The 27,986-nt window shown below is 42.3% G+C and overlaps 1 protein-coding gene across 2 annotated transcripts; it reads right to left on the reverse strand.

Annotated features, from left to right (window-relative positions):
- Nucleotides 1-4,456: 4,456 nt before the first annotated feature.
- On the reverse strand, nucleotides 4,457-27,980 carry LOC124113568 (ferrochelatase, mitochondrial-like). Of its 2 annotated transcripts, XM_048395350.1 has the most exons (12): nucleotides 27,891-27,980; nucleotides 21,100-21,205; nucleotides 16,951-17,073; nucleotides 14,145-14,168; nucleotides 13,929-14,053; nucleotides 13,222-13,294; nucleotides 12,241-12,409; nucleotides 10,970-11,068; nucleotides 9,611-9,718; nucleotides 8,737-8,901; nucleotides 7,100-7,159; nucleotides 4,457-5,390 (listed from the first exon to the last, which is right to left on the reverse strand). In XM_048395350.1, the coding sequence occupies exons 1-12, from the start codon at nucleotides 27,919-27,921 to the stop codon at nucleotides 5,202-5,204; spliced, it is 1,272 nt and encodes a 423-aa protein (XP_048251307.1). In that variant the 5' UTR covers nucleotides 27,922-27,980; the 3' UTR covers nucleotides 4,457-5,201. The 2 variants fall into 2 exon arrangements, with proteins under 2 accessions (XP_048251307.1, XP_048251306.1); XM_048395349.1 differs by lacking the exon at nucleotides 14,145-14,168 and having other exon boundaries at nucleotides 13,929-14,077.
- Nucleotides 27,981-27,986: the final 6 nt, after the last annotated feature.

Here is a 27,986-nt window from a genome sequence, read left to right on the forward strand (position 1 = left end):
AGTGACGACTCACAAGAGGCATGGTCAGCGCTATCAGTGACGACTCACAAGAGGCATGGTCAGCGCTATCAGTGACGACTCACAAGAGGCATGGTCAGCGCTATCAGTGACGACTCACAAGAAGCATGGTCAGCGCTATCAGTGACGACTCACAAGAGGCATGGTCAGCGCTATCAGTGACGACTCACAAGAGGCATGGTCAGCGCTATCAGTGACGACTCACAAGAAGCATGGTCAGCGCTATCAGTGACGACTCACAAGAGGCATGTTCAGCGCTATCAGTGACGACTCACAAGAAGCATGGTCAGCGCTATCAGTGACGACTCACAAGAAGCATGGTCAGCGCTATCAGTGACGGCTCACAAGAAGAATGGTCAGCGCTATCAGTGACGACTCACAAGAGGCATGGTCAGCGCTATCAGTGACGACTCACAAGAGGCATGGTCAGCGCTATCAGTGACGACTCACAAGAGGCATGGTCAGCGCTATCAGTGACAACTCACAAGAAGAATGGTCAGCGCTATCAGTGAAGACTCACAAGAGGCATGGTCAGCGCTATCAGTGACGACTCACAAGAGGCATGGTCAGCGCTATCAGTGACGACTCACAAGAAGCATGGTAAGCGCTATCAGTGACGACTCACAAGAGGCATGGTCAGGACTATCAGTGACGACTCACAAGAGGCATGATCAGCGCTATCAGTGACGACTCACAAGAGGCATGGTCAGCGCTATCAGTGACGACTCACAAGAGGCATGGTCAGCGCTATCAGTGACGACTCACAAGAGGCATGGTCAGCGCTATCAGTGACGCCTCACAAGAGGCATGGTCAGCGCTATCAGTGACAACTCACAAGAAGAATGGTCAGCGCTATCAGTGACAACTCACAAGAGGCATGGTCAGCGCTATCAGTGACGACTCACAAGAGGCATGGTCAGCGCTATCAGTGACAACTCACAAGAAGCATGGTAAGCGCTATCAGTGACAACTCACAAGAAGCATGGTCAGCGCTATCAGTGACAACTCACAAGAAGCATGGTAAGCGCTATCAGTGACGACTCACAAGAGGCATGGTCAGCGCTATCAGTGACGACTCACAAGAGGCATGGTCAGCGCTATCAGTGATGACTCACAAGAGGCATGGTCAGCGCTATCAGTGACGCCTCACAAGAGGCATGGTCAGCGCTATCAGTGACGCCTCACAAGAGGCATGGTCAGAGCTATCAGTGACGACTCACAAGAGGCATGGTCAGCGCTATCAGTGACGACTCACAAGAGGCATGGTCAGCGCTATCAGTGACGACTCACAAGAGGCATGGTCAGAGCTATCAGTGATGACTCACAAGACGCATGGTCAGCGCTATCAGTGACGACTAACAAGAGGCATGGTCAGCGCTATCAGTGACGACTCACAAGAGGCATGGTCAGCGCTATCAGTGACGACTCACAAGAGGCATGGTCAGCGCTCTCAGTGACGACTCACAAGAGGCATGGTCAGCACTATCAGTGACGACTCACAAGAGGCATGGTCAGCACTATCAGTGATGCCTCACAAGAGGCATGGTCAGCGCTATCAGTGACGACTCACAAGAGGCATGGTCAGCGCTATCAGTGACGACTCACAAGAGGCATGAACAAACCAATCTTTAATGACTCACATAACATCTTTACAGCACTTATCAAAATAGCAACTAACAGTTCCTGATATATCAGGTCAGATGGCTGCTTACATGATCAACTATTAAAAAGTCTTCAAATTTATCAACAAATGAGTCGGGTTTAACGCCGCTTTTAACAGTATTGCAGTTATATCACTTCGTGTGATTTTAATGTGGGAGGAAAGCCCGAAGTGATGCAGGTGTCAGACGTTCACCACTTCAGTTAAACCCACGAGTACGGATATGGTGCTGTCAAACCTAGAAACATAATCGGGGTGAACCTGGACTCAACCCACAATCATAGGTTTCTGGCGTACCCAAGTGCCACAACTCTGCGCATTTTATCATGGCACCTTAGATGACTGGGCCACCCGTGCCCCCAAATGACTTCAGGGGCAAGCAATACATAAACATCTGGTGTTATCACTGATTTTCAGTGATCCATTCGTATAATGTTTAAGGCTGTTTTGCCTGGCATTGACGTTATATATCATATACATCAAATAAATAACATTTACAGAATACATTACTGTCTGTCTGATACCGTTAGTCGCCTCTTTTGACAAGCATAGTCACCTCTTAGTGCAAGAATCGGTTGCTGAAAACGTACATGTATTCTACTCCGGATCACCTCCAATGTAGACCAGAAAAGGAAACCATGTGACCTTCACACTGGAAGTATCAAAGAGCCATTGCTGTCATACATGGGTTTGTTTAAATGCAACATGAAGTGATTGGAATAACTCATACAAATGGCTTCTGATAATTCTTGGATATGGAGGTGAATAGATTGCAAATACGATATTATACACATATGAACGTGCTCAATACATACCACTCCCAAATCTACAAACTATGTTACTTTTTCCTCTGGGTTATATTAAGTGAGTGCGTGAGTATATTAAGTGAGTGCGTGAGTATATTAAGTGAGTGTGTGAGTATTTTTTACGCCGCTTTTAGCAATATTCTAGCAATATCATGGCGGGGGACACCAGAAATGGGTTTCACACATTGTACCCATGTCGGGAATGGAATCCGGGTCTTAGGCGTGATGAGCGAATGCTTTAACCACTGGGCTACCCGACCGCCCCTGATTATAGTAAATGTTGAAGTAGATACAAATAGCGGTTCAGAATGACAAACACTTGAAGGTCAGTCATGCAGAGATATATCACTTGATGATTGAAATATGCATAGGCTGAAAGATGTACGAAGACATACATCAACAGGTCTACTTCGAAACACCAGGGCTGTCAGGTAGACTAGTGGTTAAAGCGTTCGCTTGTTACGCTGTTCGATATCCGACATGGGCACAATGTGTGAAGCTCATTTAGGGTGTCCCCTGGCAGGATATTGCTGGAATATTCCTAAAAGTGGCGAAAACCCATTCTCACTCACTCACTTGGAGCTCCAGATAAGCTCCGAATTTGCATAATACTAGTATATGCCAAATAAATCACCATATCCAAATTAATTTTGAGTTGCATGAACCAACTGATAACCCAATAGCACAACTACCCCTAGTGGTACTGCCTATGTGTCCTCAACAGGCATACCAGTATAAAGAGCTTTATTTACAGACATCACACACACATGATCTCTACTGCAGTGAATAAGGTATTAGAAAGGTCTCACTTATTCTTTACTGGATATACATGTTGCTGTTGAGTTTGGGTGACATGTTACACACAGAGGGCAGTCCATGAAGAGATACATATTCAAAGTCACCTGAAACTAGTGCTGGCTAAAGAGATCGATAAACGGAAATATCGATGATGGGAAGAAATATTAACGATTAACAATATGAAAATTGTGTCATCGATAATACCTTTCAGAAACTACTGTGATTAAATAAAGTTTTAATTTACCAAAGCAGACTAGTTTTTTAACCTTGCCGCAGACAGCCAGCAACTGATTTTGTTATATCTTAAATGTCCACACAGTATTCCATGCAAAAATGTGTCACTCAGAGCTTTTTGCATATTAGCTCAAAGTTACTTCTCCGCTATTAATTGATAATTGATCTTTATTTAGTTAACGATTATCAAGCTGTAAGATTTATCTCGATAGCCAGCCCCACCAGAAACAGCATTATGAGCAGACATATATTTACAAAAGATTCACTTGGTGTTGTAAAAATGCCCAACAGACAAGGGAGTAAAAACATATTGAATACCCAGAGAAAACTCTCAAGACTTGTGAGTACATACTCAATGGCTCCCAGTGTAATCTAGAGCCCTGCTACATAGCCATTGGTTGTCACATCACACATATTATGCAGAAATCATAAAAATACCACAAAATATACCAAATAATGCCAAACAATGTTTCAAACATAAACATTCTGCAAAGACACTCTATGCTCAACAACAGACTCTTGTGAACGTCCTTCCTTCTTTCCTACAGAACTAAACCTTAACAAACAAGTGTCAGGCCTTGTGAGGTCATCACAACTCACACTAACAGTTGAACAACTCAACACAGCAGCTGTAGACCTGTCAACTCACTACTCCCATGACAATTTATTTCCATCTGTAAAAAAATAACACCACATGGGAACTGTTTTACTGCAGCCCTGGCAAACACTTTTTAGATACACGTATAGAATGATCTCATCATGCATACTGAAGTTGATAGACGCTTTATCCTTACTCGAACATATAATAGTCAGAACGAAAGCTTGCATAGTCAGAAAGAATTGTGAACAGTAGCTACTTGTAGTGTAACCATGGAGATTTATTGTTAATGTCATTCAACAATATATCACGTGACTAGCCACGGGTCCGGGTAGTCCTGTATAACCATAGAGTTTTATTGTTAATGTCATTCAACAATATATCACGTGACTAGCCACGGGTCCGGGTAGTCCCGTGAGTATCTAGGTGCTACTCAGTACCCACCCAACCCGAGTACCTGAGTTACCCTTCCCAGCCCACTGTGTTGTCATCAGTGAGAAATGAGTAAGATCTTAGTGCTCACTACTGTTACACAAAGACCTGAGGAAGGTCAGAACGACCTGAGGAAGGTCAGAATGACCTGACACAAACTTTGATAAACCAATGAACTTAATAACAGGAAATTGACATTGGCCAATCAGAAAGCAGCTTTCTTGAGTTTTATGGCAAAAATACTTCCACAAACTTCTTGATTCAAAATTTGAAAACAAAGGAAAATTCTGGAATGTCTAATACATGTCCGAGATTGTATTGCCGTACTTCCCACGGTCTATGCAGGCTCCATTCATATGTTTGTTTTACCTTCATGCAGAAAGCCTCATGTCAACATTTTCTAGAAAACACATTCAGGCTTTCACTGTCACGAACTCAGTAGCGAAAGTCTGATTGGTCGGATGAGTGGTGTTTCTGACGTGAACTGTAATGGGATGTCCTGAGATTTTTGTGTCAAAGGCAGCACTAAGATCTGATTTTAATGACATTAAATATTATTGCAATTGTTTCAGTTCCACAGCATCAATAAAGCTTCATCTAGTTCAGATCCAATATCAAACACCTAGCATATCCCACTCCCATCACACAGAGACCATCAGGACTTGGCGCCAAGTTTGAGTTGCTCGTCTTCAGCTCGCAGCGCGTCTAGCAGTCCCTGCTGATCATGGAAGAACTCCTTGGCGAGACCGCACGTAGCGTTGGTGCACATGGGACAGCGTAGTCGCAGCTGGGTGGAGCACACCTTCTGCGTGGACAAGTGCTGCTTCACGATGTCCGCTATCGCCTGGAACAAGATTATGATTATGAGGTGAGGTGAGGTGAAATGGGGTTTAACGTTGCGTCCAAGATTATTGCACTTATATAGTGACGTGCATGCACGTGTGTGTGTGTATGGCTGCTTGTACTAGTCCAGACTGATGCCGATTTAAAGTGCTAGCTCACTGAGATACCATGCTGCAGTTTAACATGAATACCCCACTCAGACACAGTACACTGACACCGAGCCGACCAGTTCTTGTTTTAGCCCCTTAATGCCGAGCGCCAGACAGGGTAACAACAAGTACCATCTTTTAACGTCTTTTGGTATGAAGCGGTCGGGGATCAAACCCCGGACCTTCCGCCCCCCGGGCGGACGCTCTACCATTAGACCACGGAGGCAGTCTGATTATTATTATGATTAATATGTTGTTGTTGTTTGTCTGCTAACTAAATTATTATGTTACCTTTGTTGTTTTGTTGTTGGACAACTCTGTAGAGATAGAGAGGGAGTGAAAACAAACTTTCACTCCTCACATAATTGTCATGACACTACATGCTATATTCACTGCTTAGAGTGATGTCACAATACTAATTGTGTTTGTTTGTTGTTCAGAAATATTCTAGCTGTATGACGGCAGTACATAATCGAATCTGAGAAAGACAATCCAGTGATTGACATCATGAGCATCGATCCACACATTTGGAATACGATGACATGCATCAACCAAGTCAGCGAGTCTGACCACCTGATCTTGGTAGTTGCCTCTTACCACAAGCAAAGTCGCCTTTTACAGCAAGCATGGTTTGCAGACGACCTATCCTACCCCGGATCTTCATGGGTCTTGAGATGAGGTGAGCACTGATCTAGGCCGTGTGGTCAATATGACACACAATCAACCAAGTCACAGTCTCGCCACCTTATCCTCCATGTGGCCTATCATGACAAGCACCTGCTGATGGGGACCTTAGTTCGTGTGTCGTATAAGGCTGCACTCAGCAATATTCCTTGGACTGAAAATAATGACCCAAACAATCCAGTGATTGACGTCATGAGCATCCATCCAAACAATTGGAATACGATGACATGCGTCAACCAAGTCAGCGAGCCTGACCACCTGATCTTGGTAGTTGCCTCTTACCACAAGCCCGGTCGCCTTTTACAGCAAGCATGGGTTGCAGACGACCTATTCTATCCTGGATCTTCATGGGTCTTGAGATGAGGTGAGCAACGATCTAGGCCGTGTGGTCAATATGACACACAATCAACCAAGTCACCGTCTCGCCACCTTATCCACCATGTGGCCTATCATGACAAGCACCTGCTGCTGGGGACCTTAGTACGTGTGTCGTATAAGGCTGCACTCAGCAATATTCCAGTGGACTGTAAATAATGACCCAAACAATCAAGTGATTGATATTGTGAGCAATGGTCCACGTCATCTGAGTACAATGAAACACAATCAAGTCAGTCGATGAGCTTGTCCACACAGACCATCTGGTCATCTGTAACCATGGTAACGACCAACACAGATCGCCAGGTGCCTAGTAACCCGGAATCTCCACTAGCCCTGACGGGCGGTTGAATCAGGAGAGCTTATCAAGGCCTGGGTTCCATTCCCGACATGAGCACAATGTATCACGCCCATTTCTGGTGTCCCCTGCCGTGATATTGCTGGAAAAGCAAAGTCAAGCCAAACTCACTTGCGTGTAACGGCTTCATAATGATCTACATACCTCGATGAAGATTGGGTTGTCATTCAAGGATGCTGCCCGCCGAATGTTCTTCACTCCCACCTGGCAACACAAGGAGGCCCATCAGCAAACAACGACAACAAATTAGGCTAAAAAAAATAGTCGTGATTCACAGGCACCATGTGCATCATCATAAAATCTGCCGCACGTTTTGTTTTTGTTTCCGTTTTCAAAAAAATATAAACATCCTAATACTTGAACACAATGCATAAAAAAAATTGAAAATGGAAACAAAAACGAAATGTGCAGTGAATTTTATAATGATGTGGGCAGTGCCTCAGAACCAAGACTATTATATTTTTAGCCTTAAGCAGGGATGGAAACCTACAAAGCACATCTAGTAGCCCATATAGACACAGTGGACAAAAGTAGGATTACAACTTCTGTATTATACAGTAACAGTGTTAAATAGACCACAGTAAAAGGATCTATACTGAAAATGTTGCTATTACAGAATAAGAAAGAAGTTGTTATTCATAAACTTTTGCCTACTTTGTCTTCTCTCACCTTCTAAGAAATGCCTATCATAATAGTCAGTGTTTTTTAGCCTTATCAAGGTTGGTTAGTCAGCAAAACCAAACCATGTTCTTCCTGGTTGTTTTCAATACATGACACTTCTTATGGATAGGAACAAGTTACTTTCCATAAAATGTAGGGAGGCCCTTTCCCAGGATGATTGTACACAATTGTTTATTTGGTTACATATTCATTTTAACAACGAATAAAACAAAAAACCCACTGCCTCATGCACTATGTTTTCAAAAGCCATTGCCTGAAAACCAATTCTTTTATGTTTTCAAGCTCAATGCAGTAAACAGGAGTGTGGAGTCTGAAATCGCTGCTTGCATCTCTACTTAGTATCTCCAAATAGTAAACAAATGACTGTTTGACTGGCTGTTGTAGAAGATGGCAAATAATTTTGAAAAATGACAACTTAATGGATAACAACTTCTGGTTTATTGCACAAAGTGACATTTGATGCAGATTCTGACAATGTTAATCTGCTGTTTATCACAACATGTCATGCATACCTCACATCACTTGGTTGTTGTCCCTCCAGCTTGGTAAGAATCTACATCAAATGTCGCTGTATTCAATAAACCAGAAGTTGTTCATTTTCCTTAAACAAATTACTGTTTAAGTCTATACTGTGAAAGTTTCTCACCAGAATATCAGTAACATAGGTACACAAGCTTGTGAGGTGAGGTGAAATCGGTTTTAACGTCGCGTCCAAGATTATTGCACTTATATATCGACGTGCATGCATGTGTGTGTGTGTGTGTGTGTGTGTGTGGCTGCTTGTACTAGACCAGACTGATGCCGATTTATAGTGCTAGACCACTGAGATACCATGCCGCAGTTTAACATGAATACCCCACTCAGACATCAGACACAGCACACTGACTCCGAGCTGACCAGTCCTTGCTTTAACCCCTTAATGCCGAGCGCCAGACAGGGTAACAACAAGTACCATCTTTTAACGTCTTTTGGTATGATGCGGTCAGGGATCGAACCCCGCACCTTCCACTCTCCGGGCGGACGCTCTACCACTAGACCATGGAGGCGGTCCACAAGCTTGTGTGACTGGAAGACTGTGTACATCCCCTCACTGAGCCTACCTCTCCTCCCAGCTCCTGGGCGTACTCCAGGTCCAGCTCGTACAGGGTCTCTATGTGGTCGCTGGTGAAGGCGATGGGCACCAGCAGCAGGTTCTTCCGGCCCCTCGTCACCAGCCCCTTAATGGCCTCGTCCGTCTGCGGACTCAACCACGGCAACGGCCCCACCTGCAGATTAGGATCTCACAACTACAGGCGTTCACTGGTAGACTGTGTGATGGGCTAGATTTGTTACTATATGAGGAGTCTGTATGCAATCGTGTCAGGGCCTGCCAATCCAGGGATTGCCATCATGAACATCAATCTACACAATTGGGATACGATGACAAGCAACAACAAAGTCAGCGAGTCCGATCACTCAATGCCATTAGTTGCCTCTTAAGACAAGCATGGGTTGCTGAAGACAAATTCGAACCCTGATCTTTACAGGACCCTGTTTGACTGTATACTATTCAAAGAAAATGTGTTATATTTTTGGATGAAAAAGAGGCTTATGTTGAAATCATAATTTTTGGGTGACCTTGGACTGCCACACCAGTTTGTAGATGTGACAACGACCAAGCTCCCTTACCTTGGACTGCTACACCAGTCTGTAGGCGTGACTGTGACCAAGCTCCCCTACCTTGGACTGCCACACCAGTCTGTAGGCATGACTGTGACCAAGCTCCCCTACCTTGGACTGCCACACCAGTCTGTAGGCGTGACTGTGACCAAGCTCCCCTACCTTGGACTGCCACACCAGTCTGTAGGCGTGACTGTGACCAAGCTCCCTTACCTTGGACTGCCACACCAGTCTGTAGGCGTGACTGTGACCAAGCTCCCCTACCTTGGACTGCCACACCAGTCTGTAGGCGTGACTGTGACCAAGCTCCCCTACCTTGGACTGCCACACCAGTCTGTAGGCATGACTGTGGCCCAGCTCCTCCATGACACTCTGTACCGTGGCTGCTACTTCAGTGCTGTAGGGGTCTCCACGATTCACGACCTGTACAACACCAGAGATGGTTATGTTGGACATATTGTCACAAAACAATATACAACAATTACTGAAATGTCAAAACTCCCCCAAAAGTGTGCTAAGTGTACTCAGGAAATGTGAGTTTGTGACTCTAGCACACAGAGTGAGCCTTTCCCACCTGTGCATCAGGAAGACTAGTATACACTGTTTCATGGTTCGTGTTGTTTAACGCAGCACTCAGCAATATTTCAGCTATATGACGGCGGTCTGTGAATAATCCAGTCTGGACCAGACAATCCAGTAATTGACATCATGAACATCAATCCACGCAATTGGGATCGATGACATGCATCAAGCACGTCAGAGAGCCTGACCACCCGATCCTGTTAGTCGCCTCTTACGACAAGCATTGTCGCCTTTTACGGTTACTATACACACAACTACACTACATATTATACACACAACTAGGGCCACTAGCTGACTCGTCTCACATCAAATCATGGGCACGTGTACACATGGCAGATGATCATGGAGTAAGCTGATCACTGTGTCGGATTAACGAGACTAATGAGTGATTGGATTGTCGCGTTCAAATAGCACTGATATAATTGTTTTCCATCATAAGAGTCGTATAAAGCCAAATGTCAGATTTACAAGTGTCGGATGAACAGGACAAGTCTGTACTCAGGGTCAGCTGATGATGGAGAGGACTTCTGTGGAAAATCTAAAAGATTGTTATAGTGTGATGACAGCCAAAATACAGCAAGTGAGTATGGTTTTACACCGTTTTAGTAATATTCCACAAACATCACAGCAGGGGACACCAGAAATGGTCTTCTCATATTATACCCATGTTGGGAATCGAACCCAGGTCTTTGGCATGACGAGCGAACAGGATAATGGCAATGATATAACAGAGGTATGGTACTTGCAGGAATTATGTCTTCTTAATAATCTGTTAGAGTAGTAACCTCTGAAATTAGAAAGGATCACATGACCTATCACAATGTCGTCCCTGACCCGTGAAGTTCCGGGGTAGAATCGGTCTTCAGCAACCCATGCTTACCTTAAAAGGTGATTTAGCTTGTTGACTTACGGGACCGGGTGGTCAGGCTCGCTGACTTGGTTGATGCATGTCATCGTATCCCAATTGTGTGGACTTATGCTCATGATGTCAGTCACTGGATTATCTGGTCCAGACTGGACTATTTACAGACCGCCGTCATATAGCTGGAATATTGCTGAGTGCGGCGTAAAACAAACAAACACAACCCTCACCTTGAGGGGCAGTGAGTGCGCAGAGAACAGGATCACAATGTCGTCCCTGTCTTCCTCCGGGAACTTGGCAATCTCGTCTCTTATGTTTTCAGCAAATGCCTGGAAAAAGAAAGTAAACAAATCACAAAAATACAGTAAACATCGCACCTAAATTTCATTGAAATCATCTATGTCACTCTATACATCTCTGCATCAAGATCTGACAAATACTTCAGGTGGCCTTTAATCAGCCAATCAGCATGAAGACTTCCAAATTCTCCATTCAAGCGAGTGAACCATTACAGTATGTATCATTTCTGTATCTCAAAAGGGGCGGTTGGTAGCCTAGAGGTTAAAGCGTTCGCTTGTCACACTGAAGACCCGGGTTCGATTCCCGACATGGGTATAATGTGTGAAGCCCATTTCTGGTGCCCACCGCCGTTATATTGCTGGAATATTGCTGAAAGCGGCATAAAACTAAACTCACTCACTGTATCTAAAAATGAATGTAAATGGGCAGTTCCAAAGGCAGAATATCAATAGTGTGTGGGTGACTATGGTTTTACATTGCTTTTAGCAATATTCCACCAATATCACGTCGGGGGACACCAGAAATGGGCTTCACACATTGTACCCATGTGGAGAATTGAACCTGGGTCTTCAGCATGACGAGCAAGCGCTCTAACCACTAGGCTACCGCACCACCCACAGAATAGCAATAGTATAACAATCCTTGTTGTGGATATTGCTTCCTGTAGTTTCGAAGCACCACAGCATCTACACCAACAAGTGTGTACCATTGAGGGAACTTGAATGTTAAAGTTAATGTGGACTTTTTCTTGTTGAGACAAACTTTCAGAAACTCTAACTGAGGTTGTGAAGGACTGAAGCACCACTAAGACACAGTATACTGACTCTGCGGAGACCAGTCCTTGTTTTATCCCCTTTTAATGTCAAGCAACAGGCAGGGAAACAACAAGTTCCATCTTGTAATGTCTTTTGGTATAAAATGTATGGGAATCGAACCACAAAAATTCCTCCCAAATTCTCCATTTACACACCTCACTTTTTCATGGTCTACTGATGCAGTTAGTTCACCCCCAAAAAGCGGCGGTAGGGTGGCCTAGTGGTTAAAGCATTTGCTCGTCACACCGAAGGCCCGGGTTCAATTCCCCACATGGGTACAATGTGTGAACCTCATTTCGGATGTCGTGATATCGCTGGAACATTGCTAAAAGCAGCGTAAAACCATACTCACTCAGTCACTCACCAACAAAAATATACCTGGTTACCTTAACAAGACCTTTGTGTGTTGGCCAGCGATCGATGACACTCCACACAAGGTTGCTAGGGGTGCGTCGGCTCATGTAGTGGCGGTAAATGGCGTTCAGGCTACTTCCTGTTGTAGAACAGCTGTATTGTGGGTACTGGGTGAAGGCGATAGCTCGTTCTATGCCATCCCTGTTTGAAACATAACATTATGTTTGTACATAACATAACATCAACTATGTGAAGTTGCTTTAGGCCACACTCAACTATTTTCCAGCTACATGATGGCAATGTCTGAACCAGATAAATCAGGGATTGAAAAAGTGCATATTCAACCTTTTTAATAGGTATGACAAAAAATTAATGGCAAAGGAATCATTATCTTCAAGAGTTCCCGGACGGTGGAGTAGCCTGTGGTTAAAGCATTCCCTCTTCACTCCAAAGTCTCGCGTTTGATTTCCCATGTGGATGGAAAACATGAAGCCATTTCTGGTGTCCCCAGCCATGATATTGCTCGATTATTGCTAAAAGTGACAAAAAGCCACTCATTTTCTTGAATTCAAAAATATGAAAATAAATACTGGGTACACCAGCATCCCTCATTCACCCAGCAAGCTACATCTATATTTCACAGTATTATTTGGAAATACATTCTTCTCTATTCCATATTCGCCTAATTAAGCTGCCCCGACCAACTCCAAAACCAATCTGTAAGTAATTGTTTTATGTGGCCCAACTAAGACCTCCAGTCTTTATTTTCTTTTTTTATATTTCAGATCATCTTCCCGAGTCTATTATTTCTGGACAATGAGTGAGTGACCATGGTTTTACACTTCTTTTAGCAATAGTCCAACAATATCATGGCGGGGGATACCAGAAATGGGATTCACACACTGTACCTATGATGGGAATCGAACCTGGCCTTCGGTATGACGAGTGAACACTTTAACCACAAGGTTTCCCCACCAGCCCTATTTCTGGACAAGACAGACTTAGTGACTTACTCCTCCATCTGTTCAATGGCGTCTTCCGTCAAAGGGTTGGCGTATCGAAAACCCACATAGAACTTGTGAGGAGCTGAAAGACGTCAGACATTTCAATTCCAGGTGAGCTTCTATTTTACAGTAAACTAGGGTTATAACGAACTCAAAGGGTGCACGGGAATCACACACGCGCGAATACGGTGTTAGCGTTGGGCGTCTTAACGTGCGTGATTCCTGTGCACCCTTTCGAGTTGAGTTGATTGGTTCAACTGTGTCATATGGCCCTGTGACGCAGGGGTAGCATTATGCAGATGGATGTTTCAATGAATGCTAGTTCCTACCGTGACGAACAGGTCTGGTTGTTGATGAAATATAGTGATAGCTAAATAGACAGATTTTTTATTCATGCACCGATTGTTTTTAAATGTAATATCCAGTTATGTATGACTGTTTAATAATCTCATACCAACTTTGACCGGAGTAGGTCTGATAGTTTTTCAGATATTGTAGTAAACGTCGGTACCTTAAATTACCTTCCAGACTATACACATGCTGAAAGAGCTTCATTGGGTATTTACGTGAGCTGTTTTTATACATTTGAGTTTTTCATTTAATGCATGTGTTTCTGTACACAAGTTAATTGAAAGTTACTGGATTTTGAATATTTGGGGGGGGGGGGGGGGGGTATTTTACGCAAATACGGTGTTTATCTGTAGCTCTGAACTCACCTGTTTCTGGACTGATTTTGTCGAGGAGTTCCACCATGCCTCGTCCCTGTGTCTCCGTCCATCGCTTGATGGGAGAACCCCCGCCAATCTTGCGGTACTGAGTCTGTATGCTGGGCGTCCGCCGCCTGGCGATGTAGGGAGCCAGCTTACTACAACACATCAAACACAACTACTGAAACCTTTATCATGTTTATAACTTATTCTAGTGTCTGCCGCCTGGCGATGTAGGGAGCCAGCTTACTACAACACATCCAACATAACTACTGAAACGTTCATACCTCGTACTCATTTTAACATATTTAGCCTCACTGGCTTATGAAAATACCGCTCCTTGTTACATAGCTACATGTGTAGACATCAAAACTTTAAGGTCAAGAAGGAATACAAATTTCATAATAAGATTTGGTTGGTTGGTTGGTTTGTTGTTTAACGCCGCACTCAGCAATATTCCAGCTATATGACGACGGTCTGTAAATAATCGAGTCTGGACCAGACAATCCGGTGATTAATATCATGAGCATCGATCCACGCAATTGGGATCAATGACATGCATCAACCAAGTCAGAGAGCCTGACCACCTGATCCCGTTAGTCGCCTTTTACGACAAGCATAGCCACCTTTTACAGCAAGCATGGGTTGCTGAAGATCTATTCTACCCCGGATCTTCACGGGTCTTCATAATAAGAAGACCACTCATGTTACCAACACTACAGTCATATGGGTATATACTTATTTATACTCAATGTACAAACCTACCACTACTTTCAATAAAATCATGGATGGACATACATATGCTGTGGTTGACATGTCTTGTTAAATTCCTGTTACCATACAACGCTGTTTTCAGATCATAACCCTTTATGAAGAAGTACATGGTGTGTCTGATGCTATGATAAGAAGGAGGAGAGGCACTGAGGTGGAGAGTCCAAATAAAAAACGCACATGGTTTAATATATGAAATACAGTAAACTACGGTTATAACGAACACGCTAATAACGAACTGACCGATATAACAAACTTATTTTTTAGTCCCGGACATTTGTTGTATATGCTGTATATATGCTTATAACGAACTACGGTTATAACGAACTAAAATTAGTGGTCCCTTTGAGTTTGTTATAACCGTAGTTTACTGTACGTCTTTTAACTCTATGACTATTGAGATCACTGCATCCAATTCACATAACTCTTTCTTTAAGAAAATGAAGATAAGACTTAATATCCTCAGGGAAATTTCATATTGCACAGCTAATTAGCACTAGAATAAGAAAAAAAAGAAAATATATGACATTAAAATATGTACGTAAATAAAACACTAACTAATACAACCACAGGCAAAAACATGTTTCGTTTGTTTGTTTGTTTGTTGTTTAACGTCACACTTAACAATATTCCAGCTATATGACAGCACTCTGTAATTAATTGAGTCTGGACCAGACAATCCAGTGATTGACAGCATGAGCATCGATCCACGCAATAGGGATACTATGACATGCAAGAACCAAGTCAGCAAGCCTGACCACCCGGTCCTGTTAGTCGCCTCTTATGTTGTTTAACAGTGAAAGAATGGCATCTTCTACCGCTCTCCTGGCCATGTAGGCACACTCATGTGGGTCAAGTAAATATTCTGTCTGTCCTGGCATTTCATAAGTACAGGTCTCAAAGTGTAAATTTTTACCAAGTAGTCATATAGCTACAAGTATTTTTTTCCAGGTAGCCAGTGGCAAAATCAAAAAGTCAAGCAAATATTGTAGGTAGCCAAAAGCATTTGAAATTATCTTTTATCAAATAACTATTATAATATGTACAAGTCATAGCACTAGTCTTGGAATTGTAGATTAGTGGAAACTGTACTTGATTTTTGTTACTTGTGACTCAAACAATGATGTAATTTATGTTTCTAGATTATGTAGGTATATCCTTGCTTATCCGTTGAGCATTGTCAACTAAAATAAAGTACTGATCACATTAATATTTATGTACTTCGGTTCTTTGTCGACTTTAGGAGGAATTATTTGCAAGTACAAATATTAGCAGACATGTTTTCCAAGATCAGCTGTTATTTATTTTTGTGTCTACATACGTGTAGCAATAGAATTTAGTCGCCACAAGATATTTTTCAAGGTAGTCATTTGGCTGACAGTAGACAAACTGAAATTTAGGTCGCATTGGCGACCATTTTAGTTGCAACTTTGAGGCCAGAGGTATGGATGTCAAAGCAACGCGTCGGTAATTGTTATTAACTGAAGGATTTGAAAATTTTGGAAGAGGGATAACATTAGATGTCCTCCAAAGTAAAGGAATAACATTAATATGGATAGAAGTCTAAAATATGTTGTTGAAAACATGACAGAGTTGATCACGACATTCCTTCAACACCATACTGCATAGATTATCAGACCTGAAGCTTTTTCGTTGTTACTTTTGTAAAAGAATGTCCACCCATGAAGTCTGTTAACAAATTGGACTGATTAATATTTTCTTTATCATAATAGGTGTGTGTGTGTGTGTGTTAGCATGGTTAGTTTGTGTGTGTGTGTGTGTGTGTGTGTGTGTGTGTGTGTGTGTGTGTGTGAGAGTGAGTGAGTGAGTGAGTGAGTGTGTGAGTGTGTGTGTGTGTGCGTGTGTGTGTGTGTGTGTGTGTTAGCATGGTTAGTGTGTGTGTGTGTGTGTTAGTGTGCAGGTTTTGAGGTGAAAGTGGGTTTAACGTCACGACCAGGATTATTGCACTTATATAGCGACGTGCATGCATCCATGCGTGCATGTGTACGTGCGTGCGGGAGGACTGCTGCCGATTTATAGTGCTAGCTCACTGAGATACCATGCCGCAATTTAACATGAATTCCCCACATTATACTTACTCCAAGCCGACCAGTCTGTGTGTATGTGTGTGTGTAGGTGTGTGTGTAGGTGTGTGTGTAGGGATGTGTAGGTGTGAGTGAGTGAGTGAGTGAGTGAGTGAGTGAGTGAGTGAGTGAGTGTGTGTAGGTGCGTGTGTCAGTGCGTGCGTTCACCAAGTTACCTCTGTGCAGGCAGGGGAATGAGATCCTTGTCCAGGAAGAGTCGCAGCAGAAAGTCGTGGACATCTTCCGTCTTCTCCGGACCTCCCAGGTTCAACATGAGGATACCTGTCTTGGGCTTGCCACTGAAAATGAGGAAATTGGAACTAAAATAATGCTTCATTCCACATATGATGCACACTGGATTAGGGCCGGCTAGCAATTTACATCTTAGAGATCGATAATCGTTAACTATATAACAATCAATTATCGATAAATAACAGAGAAAGTAACTTTGAGCAAATATGAAAAAAGGTCAGAGGCAAAACAACATATTTCACGTCACTGGTGACACATTTTTGCATGGATTACTTTGATGACATTTAAGATATAATGAAATCCATTGCTGCCGTCTTCGGTAATGGTGAAAAACAAGTCTGCTTCGGTAAATAAAGGCAATGTTTCGGTATAGATCGGTATACCGTTGTCAAGCAAGACCTACGTCATCAGGTACGATGACACGCACTCAGCCTCGCCACCCAGCATAACACCGGTAATACATTGTAGTTGACTCTAAAGCAAGCTTGGAGTCCTCAGGACCTGTACTGCCACGGAATCTACCCAGGCCAGGGAATATTCCACATGTGTATTACCCCGATGCAAAACATTTATGTGTTAGGATCTGAGCATTTTTCCACAGAGGGTTGCATCAGGACAACCATAAACAAGCTTTGACTGCCCAATCTAAACTAAGGATCGGTTCTTGAGCTTAGATGTCAGCTTCTAAAACAAATCATTCACCTTCATTTCCTTAAATTTCAATTTTAACAACAGAAAACCGACAGTAAGCCAGTGTTTAAAATACCCGCCCGACAGTCCAAGATGGTCTATTTTGCTGACGGACGATCAGTTTTGAAAAAGTTTTGTTAAAGTTACAAAGTTGACAATCCACAAGATTATTGTTACTTTCTGAGAACTAACATTAAACAGTATTATTCTCATGTTTACTTTATTTGTTAGTCTAGAAATGTCAGAACAGACATTTTATCTGGTCTTGGAACTTTGCAATGTTGCCAGTCCGGTTGTCTGACTGTTTTGGAGAATTTGATACACTGACAGAGCACAAACATTCCTTGATGCACTCCATTGGGGAATCCTCCAGCGGAGGTGTGACATCAGAGGACTGCTTGTCATGGCTGACAGGGAGGAAACTGATGACACAACCAGTATCTTTGTAAACATGGTACATGATTTCAATTCTTCTTCACAAAGGTTACAATTTCAATCCAGAACATAATTATTCAGTTAAAATAATCTTCATGAGTGAGTTTGGTTTAACACCACATAGAACAGTATTTCAGTCATATGAAGGTCTTGGACATTAACCACTTTCAATTTTCGAAATTGAGCAGGAAAGTCAGAAGGTCCTTGCCAACTAAAGGAGCAAACTTCAAGGTCTCGGGAACCCCCTTAATTTCTGACGTGGACTTTGGTAGGGCTGGCCATCGATGCAGATCATAGAGATCGATAATTGTTAACCAAATATCAATCAATTATCGATAAATATCAGAGAAGTATCTTTGAGTAAATGCACAAAAAAAACCTGAAGGAAATCAACATGTTTCACTCCACTGGTATGTGGTGGCACATTTATGCAGGGATTACTTTGTGGACATTTGAGACATAACATATTCAGCAATTGACATTATTGACAATAACAAGTCAGTTATGGTGAATCTAAACTTAATTTCATCACCTTAGTTTATGTAAGGTATTATCAATGACACAATTTTCATATCAATAATCGTTAAGATTTCTTTCCATTGATGAAAATTCTGGTTATCAATCTTTTTTGCCAGCCCTAAATTTTGGTGAAGCCAACAAGCAAGGGTATGACACTAACCAACCCAGACACATAATCAGGGCGAAAGAGAGATTCGAACCAATGATCACAGAACCATGCACACCTGAACCAACTGGGCTACCTGTCTCCACCATAATCTACTGTTTAGGTAATGAATAAAGTGCAAAATAAACCAACACAATCTATTTGTTCACTGTTTAATGCTGCACTCAGCAATATTCCCGCTATATTGTGTGGTTGCCTGTAAATGATCAAATCTGGACGAGGCAACCATTGTGAACCAAGCCATCAGGTCACGTTGACCAAGTCACCGAGCGTGACCACTCACCAATTGATGACAATCACAGGCTGCTAGGGACCTGGACTAACCTAGACTGAGTGAGGATGGTTTAACGCATATTTTAGCAATACTCCAGCGATACCATGGTGGGGCCAGTGTTCAAAATAATGATAAAACCCACCATAACAGTAGGGCAGGTGAACCATAAGTGTTGACTACCATCTTCAAAGTTGCCTGCCCACATTATTAATATTAAAAAAAATCGCAAAAACTAAAAGACACAATCACTTCTTGATTCAGCTGACATAAAGCAAACAATTAGGAGTTAAAAAAAACTGGATATGTAACTAAATACAGCGTTGGCACTAGTCCTATAGCCCTTGTCAAACTGCCCAATAGTAAAGGTATCATAAGGACTAGTAGAAATTTGCCATTTTTAGAGGTTTTGCTATATGTTATCATTATAAGGACTAGTGGGCCTAAACTGTTAGTTTCTATCGCTGAAATAGTCTTAAAATTACCTGCCAGGCAGTCGGGCAGGTGGTGAACATTTCAGGCTGCCGGACAGAAAGGCTACCACACAGGAAGGCAGTTATTTTTGACACTGGGGGGAGCACACGAGAAATGGGCTTCATGCAGTGTACCATGTGGGGAGTAGAACCCGGGTCTTTGGCGAGATCAGCAAATGCTGTAAACAGAGGGCTACCCCCCCACCCCTTATCTTAACCTGGACTCCCCAGGAGGGCTGCTATACAGGTAGGCTTCCCCAGATGTAATACAAGCAGTGCTGCATTAGTGAGTGAGTGAGTGAGTGAGTGAGTTGGGTTTAACGCCACTTTTAATGGTATTCCAGGTATATCACGGATTGTCAGCTTAATGTGGGAGGAAAGCCCGACGTGATGGATGCAGGTCTCAGATGTTTACCAGTTCGGTGAAACCCACGAGCATGGGTATGGTGCTGACAAACCTAGAAACATAATCAAATCAGGAATCGAACCCACAATCATAGATTTCTGGCGTGCCCAAGGGACGCAACCCTGCACAGCGAATCGTGGTGCCTTAGATGACGTGGCCGCCCGTGCCCCCGCATTAGAGAAGGGAGGCCACCTCATATCATGATAACAATGTACCAGTATTTTATTTATGTTGATACTGTATTAATACAAATTTATCAATGTTAATACAAAAGCAATATTTCACTGACACAGAAATGCTTATGTTTATTAATATTACCACAGCTAAGATGGACAATGAGAAAGCAGAAAATTCAATATTAAACATTTAATAGATGAGACTAGTTTCATAGAGAGCATTTAATAGCAGATCTCCAATGGTAATTGATCAATAGACATGCAGACTAATAAAAACATGTTCTTAATTGATATATCGGGATACTTCTGAGTCGATATACTGTAAATCTGGGAATTAATGCATCTCCAAATTAATATGACTGCTGCCCCCTTGCCAAAAATGCAACTCAATATCAATGCGACTCCCCGACCCCATCCCCAGTGGAATGATGCATAGCCTGTACTTAATCCAATCAAACAGCAAATAGCAACACTTATTAGCACTTCCGTAAAAACAGTAAACAGTGTTTTCCTAAAAACAACACACAGCATATATGTTTACTCTGTTGACTGGCATTAAGGAAGTTCAAAGGCAATAAAATAATTGAACCAACAGTTCACTGATTGGTATGCAGATAAGGTGTCAACAAGCTTGACACGAGTGGGTAGAACTTTTGACCCCGGATGCCTATTGTGTAATTCCTATTCTTTGTCTGACATTGCGATATACTTGTTACAACTACTGCTCAATAAACCATGTTTGTGTTGGTATTTCCGCTATCCAGAGTGTGCAGTGAGGCCGTCTTGTTGTTGCTAGTCATGTGGAGACATAAATGCGAAGTTAATTAATGCGAGCAAAGAACACCTGCATTTATCGCATTTAATTCACGCTCGCGTTAATTTCAAGATTTAGAGTATATACCAAGACCATAATTTCCATGAATGCCACATGCATTACCTGTGTGAGCTGGAGTGCCTCCTGGTGTCGCCAACTTGGAGGGTGGGGGCACACAGAGCCGGGGACACGCCCACATTCCTCCCACCCCCACTCTTCTGAAGCCATCCTGCAACCAACAAGAGTCAACTTATCCCTGTGCTCAACATAGATTTTTCAATATGTTTGCAAAGCGGAGCAAAACCATTCTCTTGATGGTGACAATTTGAACAAATAAGTTGGTAAATGACTACTACTACTACTACTACTACTACTACTACTACTACTACTTTATATGGCACTGTCCTCCATGCATAAGCACGCTCTAAGCGCTTGGACGTTTATTACCCCGGTCAATGGAGAACTACTACTACTACTACTACTACTACTACTACTACTACTACTACTTTATATGGCACTGTCCTCCATGCATAAGCACGCTCTAAGCGCTTAGACGTTTATTACCCCGGTCAATGGAGAACAATCATTCTCAGCTCCCTGGGGAGTACATAATGCATTTCAACTTCTTTATTCTTTCCTAGTTCCTGGTTAATCTTCATCAGCATTTAATCACAGCTACATTAATATATATACTGCATACATATTATATTGGGTATTTTTTTTTCTAAGGAGTCATTTGGATCGAGCAAGACGGCGGTCTGTAAATAATTGAGTCTGGACCAGACAATCCAGTGATTGACATCAAGAGCATCTATCCACGCAATTGGAATATGATGACATGCATCAACCAAGTCAGCAAGCCTGACCACCCAATCCCGTTAATCGCCTCTTACGACAAGCATAGTCGCCTTTTAGGGCAAGCATGGGTTGCTGAAGACCTATTTTACCCCACATCTTCACGGGTCCGGTATGTTTAGAAACCAGTGATGTCGTGAGATACTGAATACTTCCCCAAACTAAGTTGTTTTGTTTGTTTGCCCGTTTGAATTTTTATTTCATTTCAACTATCATGTAATTGTCCAGTGAAAATGCAAAGTTTGTCAGCAATCTTTATTAATCTGATTAAACAAACAATCATCAATACATAACCACTACCAGTCACTAAATGTTTCATCTCTTGTTTCCAATTTTTTAAACAAAAACTTGCCACCCCAAAAAATAAATATACTCTTCAAAAAAAGAAACTTGACACTGACTTTCAAAATGTAATTATAATACGATTGTTTCAAAATAGGACACAGAAACCATAATTGAAACACTGTTTGAAGATCAATGTACACAATGTTCAAAACATTAATCGTGTCACCTAGACAGACACACGTACACGATACAGTTAATGTCACAGGGGTACAGAAAATGTCAGTATCGGTTGTGCCCACCACGTGCATCAATCACCGCTTGACACCCGACGATCCATAGATGCAATCAAGTTGTCAATAACACGCTGTTGGATGTGCTGCCATTCATGCTGAAGCGCATCAAGAAGCGCTGGAAGTGTTTGGGGCGTTGGATTCCTTCTGCGAACGTGTCGATCCAACTCATCCCACAGATGCTCAATGGGGGACAAATCTGGTCACCGGGCTGGCCAAGGTAATGTTGGATGTTGTTGTGCTGTAAGAAGTCCTGACAAACACATGCAGTATGCAGTTGAGCATTGTCCTGCTGGAACTGGTCGCCATGAACGTTGACGTGAGGAAGAACGTAAGGCTGTAGGATCAAGTTTCTGTAACGCACACCTGTCAATGCACGAGGCGTCCTACCACTGTGATGAATTCCGGCCCATACCATGACACTCCCGCTGCCAAATGGGACAACCTGCAGCACACAGTTGGGGGCGTAACGTTCACCCCGACGTCTGTAGACACGTGTGCACCCATCAGCACGTGTGAGTAGGAAATGGGACTTGTCAGTAAACAGTACATTTCTCCACCTTGCACGTGCTCATCTAACCCTCTGTTGGCACCAAAGCAGATGGTCCGCCAGATGACGTGGGGCCAATACATGACGTCGAACAGGTCTTTGTGCAAAAAGTCCAGCCTCCCTCAGTCTGTTGCGTACTGTTTGATCTCATATTCTGCGTACCCCAGGGATCTGTGTGGTTGTAGACGTGGCAGTGGTAGTGCAGTCTCGGAGGTGTCGCAGCCGGATGTATCGATCTTGTGCTTGGGTTGTCACCCTTGGTCTTCCTGACCTTGGTCTGTCGTCAACTCTGTTGGTGTTGTTGTATCGGGTCCACAGTGCGGAGATTGTCTGTCTGGATACGCCAAAGTGCCTGGCCACTTCTTGCTGAGTTGCTCCAGCTTGTAATCTCCAAATGGCCTTGTTCCATTGAGCTGCATTCAGTCTTGGCATTCTGTCACCGCCTCTACTGCCGTTATAAGGACTGTATGAACAGCCATGATGTGGATTTTTATACCCATTCAGCAGGGGGGCCTGCATGCCTAAATGCAGGATCCTGTGCTGCACGTTTTTTACAGGCGGTTGCGTTTGCATGGTTTGGATGAAGCTGTAAAATAGCCTGCATGCCTAAATGCAGGATCCTGTGCTGCACGTTTTTTACAGGCGGTTGCGTTTGGATGAAGCTGTAAAATTGATCCCCAAACGCTACGTTTATGTGCCTTGCATGTGTTTTTGCGAATTATAGACACATCATCTTTCTGTTTGACTTATTTGGTTCTCATTTAATGTAATTATTTTAGATATTTGGCAAAAAGTGGTTTTACATCTATGTCAAGTTTCTTTTTTTGAAGAGTATATATTTGTCAGTGGATTTGAAGATACTTTTCCCAAGATATCACCAACATAGTGTACACGGTTGAAGTATAAGAAATAAAGTATGTCTAAGATAAATTATTTTCAATTAAAACAGCATTATAATTTTCTTTAAAGTATAGATTTTTCATCTTTACGAAACCACAAAAAATGGAACTGTCGAGGTATAGCAAAAACATCACTGAACTTTACACACAACATATAAATAGGCAATTCTAGATTTTGATTTATTTAATACAGGTATGTTACAAATATATGACTCAAATGTACCATGTGACCTCTCTTGGCCACGCCCACTGCAGCTTAAAGTCTTAAGAAATGGTGTCCAAGGCCCTGGTGATTACTGCTAAGTTTTGCTGAATATAATGAACGGCATGGTATCAGATGCAAATTGGAATCGGGTGCAAAAACTAAATTTGACCTGAAAAAGGCATTTCTGAACAGTGCTTAAAATTACAAAAATATTAGAAGTGGGACAAATTTAACATATTTAAGGGATTGCGGGTCATGCAAAGCCAGAATTTTATTTCAACGTGTCCAAGCTTGTTAGTGAGTATTAATACCTGTGTGATATATTTTATTAACACATGTCACTCAAATTGACAACACACTGGAAACAATGGATGAACAGCTGCTGAGGCTGTGATACGGCTGACAATAGGTCTACTGCATCACTCGACAAACGTCCCAAGTGCTGAATGTACAGATAAACTGCCTGATGAAATCTTTACTGCTGCTAATAAAGACACCACATTATATTTTCCTGATTGAAAATTAGATAGCATTGATAAAAAGTAATATCAGAACATGAATGACGTTGAAATATACAATGTAAAAGTAATATGCTTTGGACATAACTCCAGATTTTCAGAATCAATACTTATCAGATTGAAACATGTGATCAATTGTTGTCCTTTTATGAAATCCAGTACAGAGTTTAGCCTATATTGAATTGAAACTTAGAAGCTGAACAAGTCATGCTTGAAGCAACATGTGCTGGTAATTTGAAACCTGAGTATAGATTTTCAGGTACGCTTTCTGGTCCTTTTATGCAACATATCGTTAAATAGTTACATACATATCAAAATATTTACAAACAAATATAAAGCTAAAGACAGAATTACAGCAAACCACGTCTCAGATTTATGTGGGATCAAAGACACGTGAAACCGAGGAGGATAGGTCTGGTGCTCACAAACCTAGAAACATAATTAGGGTGAATCTGGGATTTGAACCAACAATAACAGGATGGAATGTTTCAGAAACGCAACTCCTCACAATTAGTACCATCAGTTAACAATAGCAGCGTTAGAAATTAGCACTAGTCCTGTAGTCCTTGTCGAACTGCCCAATAGTTAAGGTATCACAAGGACTAGTAGAAACTTGCCACTTTAAAGGGGTTTGCTATGTGTTATTATTATAAGGACTAGTGGACTAAAACGGTTAGTTTCTACCACTGAATAGCCCATTTGTTAACACTAAATTGTCAAAAACTGGATTCTAAGAGCCAAGTCCGGCCTTGTAGACTCAAAAGCTTTTTGGCACAGATTGTAATCCTAAAGACTAGTGCTGTGACGGGTTCCAGGGTGGGTCCTAATTAGCACCCGGGTACCCACAGGACTTCCCAGACCCTGGTTAGTCATGTGATACATTGTTTAAGACAAAAACTCACTACAGCTCAGTGGTTTCACTAGAAGTCGTTAATGTTTGCATTTCTCTCTGACAATGCACATGTAGCGGCCATAAAATTTCCGAGTCCCATGATGTGATTTGAACCACGGACCTTCTGATCTGAGGTCGGACGCCTTGTCCACATGACCAAAGAGGTTAACTACGTCAGCAAGCTGACAAGGTAAGGATGTCATCTGTGGGATGACTCCACGCCCCCTGCTAAATACTCCCTCGTCAACAGAAGGCACGTCTTGGGCCGCATCGTAGGGTACTGAGGCTTATTTTGCTCAAATTTAATATGAATGTGCTCAGCCCCACGTTGGGCGCCAATGTAGCAGCCATAAAATTTCCGAGTCCCGTGATGGGATTCGAACCACGGACCTTCTGATCAGAGGTCGGACGCCTTGTCGACATGACCAAAGAGGTTAACCCCTTCTGACTTGTATATGTTTGAGTGAAGACAAAGCTTCAGTCAACTTCAGTGAAAGCATGATCTCATCGTTTGTATCTGAATAGTTTGGGCCAGGGTTACAGTAAAAAAAATCCTAATCAGACATTTTGTCTCAAACTCCTGACACCTACAGCAAGTACCAGGGTAGGGTCAGGTAATAGGGGTTTGGGTTTGTTGTTTAACGCCGCACTCAGCAATATTCGAGCTATATGACGGCGGTCTGTAAATATTTGAGCCTGGACCAGACAATCCAGTGAGTGATATCATGAGGATGGATCCACGCAATTTGGATCGATGACATGCTTCAACCAAGTCAGTGAGCCTGACCACCCGATCCCGTTAGTCGCCTCTTATGGGAGGCACAGTTGCGTTTTAAGGCAAGCATGGGTAGCTGAAGACCTATTCTACCCCAGATCTTCACGGGATATAGGGGGTCGGGTACCTGGGTTGTAAATTTGGACTCGTCCCAGCCCTACTAAAGACCATAATCATCAGGCCTTGAAAAATTATTTTGAGTTGATCATCCCTGCCGGCATCACTAGAAAACACATCACATTACTGCCTGTCCCCAAGAACCTACAGACAAAGAGTATCCCTTCTTTCTTTATATACTTGCACACCGTAATTTTGAACAGTTGACATATTTTGAGGGATGAAAGAATCCAATCATAAATTTGTCTTCAACAACAGAATTTAGTTAGAAAAATAATCCTTGATAAACAGGACAAAGGCATGATCTCACTGCCTCCTCTGTAAACTTTCGCTGCACAGGAGTCACATTACCGTATTCGACGTAATAAGCGCCCCGCTCTAATAAGCGCCCACAGCGATATTTGCTGATATATTGGATAGTGAACTATCCCAATAAGCACTCCTTCAGATTGATCAATGTACACAAGACTTATTTATTCGTTGAATACGGTACCTGTTTTTAACAAGCTGGATGGGTGAAATCTCGGCAGCTTTCATAATGTCATACCTAACTGTAACCTCATATAACCAGATATATCAGTATCAATATGGTTGTTCGAAAACATGTGTCATTCAAAACAGGGTAATCAACGATATAGAAGTGCTATGAAACATTCATGCTTCATGTGAAGGGCATGCTTCGACATCTGGTGCAGTTTGTTTGTTGTTTTTTAATGTAGCACTCAGCAAAATGTCTGCTGTAAATAATCAAGTCCAGACCAGCTATCCAGTGATTTACATCATGAGCAATGATCCATCCCTTCGTTGTTTGATGACTTGCAAGTCACTGAGCCGAGTTGTCGTGACGAGTTCTAACCCGGAATCTCCATGGTATGTACCATCTATACACCGATACTATGAACATTAGTTTAAAAAAAAGTATTTCTGAAAAATATGGATGAAACTCGAATAAAACATATTTATTGTGACCCTATAGAGATCTATTTCAGCGATAGAAATTAAGTTTTAGTCCACTAGACATTATAATGATGACATAGATCTATAGCAAAACCCTAAGAAGGGCAAATTTCTACTAGTCCCGTGATACCTAACTATTGTGCAGTTTGGCAAGGACTACAGGACTAGTGCCAATTTCTAACGCTGTATTTCATAACAAAATTAATATTCAACATCTATCACAGATGAACGTTATGTGCATGACCTTCCAACTTGTCTGGGTACAGAATCTACAATACGATAGATCGTTTGGGTCGTAAAGTAGGACTGTTACATATAACGCTCTTCACTTGAACACATCATCAAATTCCGCACTGCGAGGTCGTATTGTGGAACTTGTTTGCTCGACCGTGACGGAGTTGCATGTGACGTTGCCGTCGTTGGTCTCTGTTAGTGTTAATATGTTGACACATAAATGGCCATGCATTGACTGACTTATCTTCAATTCGCTGTCAAATCCTAAATGAGTGTATCCTCAGATCACAAACAGACACATTTTAAATTTTGCAAAGTCATTTTTTAACAAACTTACCTGTCAACCCCTGTCTCACAAACTTCGCCATGCTGAGCCGGTGTTTATGTCAACAGTGCGCCCTCTGCTGAGTGTGCAAGAGAAGATAATCTTAGA

The sequence above is a fragment of the Haliotis rufescens genome, unplaced genomic scaffold, assembly GCF_023055435.1.
Source record: "Haliotis rufescens isolate VD_foot unplaced genomic scaffold, xgHalRufe1.0.p SCAF_14, whole genome shotgun sequence".
In the NCBI taxonomy this organism is placed as follows: Eukaryota; Metazoa; Mollusca; class Gastropoda; order Lepetellida; family Haliotidae; genus Haliotis; species Haliotis rufescens.

What these genes read in the sequence shown, in the direction of transcription:
- LOC124113568 (XM_048395349.1), bottom strand. Translation starts at nt 27,921, where the DNA reads ATGGCGAAGTTTGTGAGACAGGGGTTGACAG. An exon ending in CAAAATCAGTCCAGAAACAG is followed by an intron (nt 13,295 to 13,928) that starts GTGAGTTCAGAG and finishes GACGTCTTTCAG; the next exon opens with CTCCTCACAAGTTCTATGTG. An exon ending in ACAACCCAATCTTCATCGAG is followed by an intron (nt 5,391 to 7,099) that starts GTATGTAGATCA and finishes ATCTTGTTCCAG; the next exon opens with GCGATAGCGGACATCGTGAA.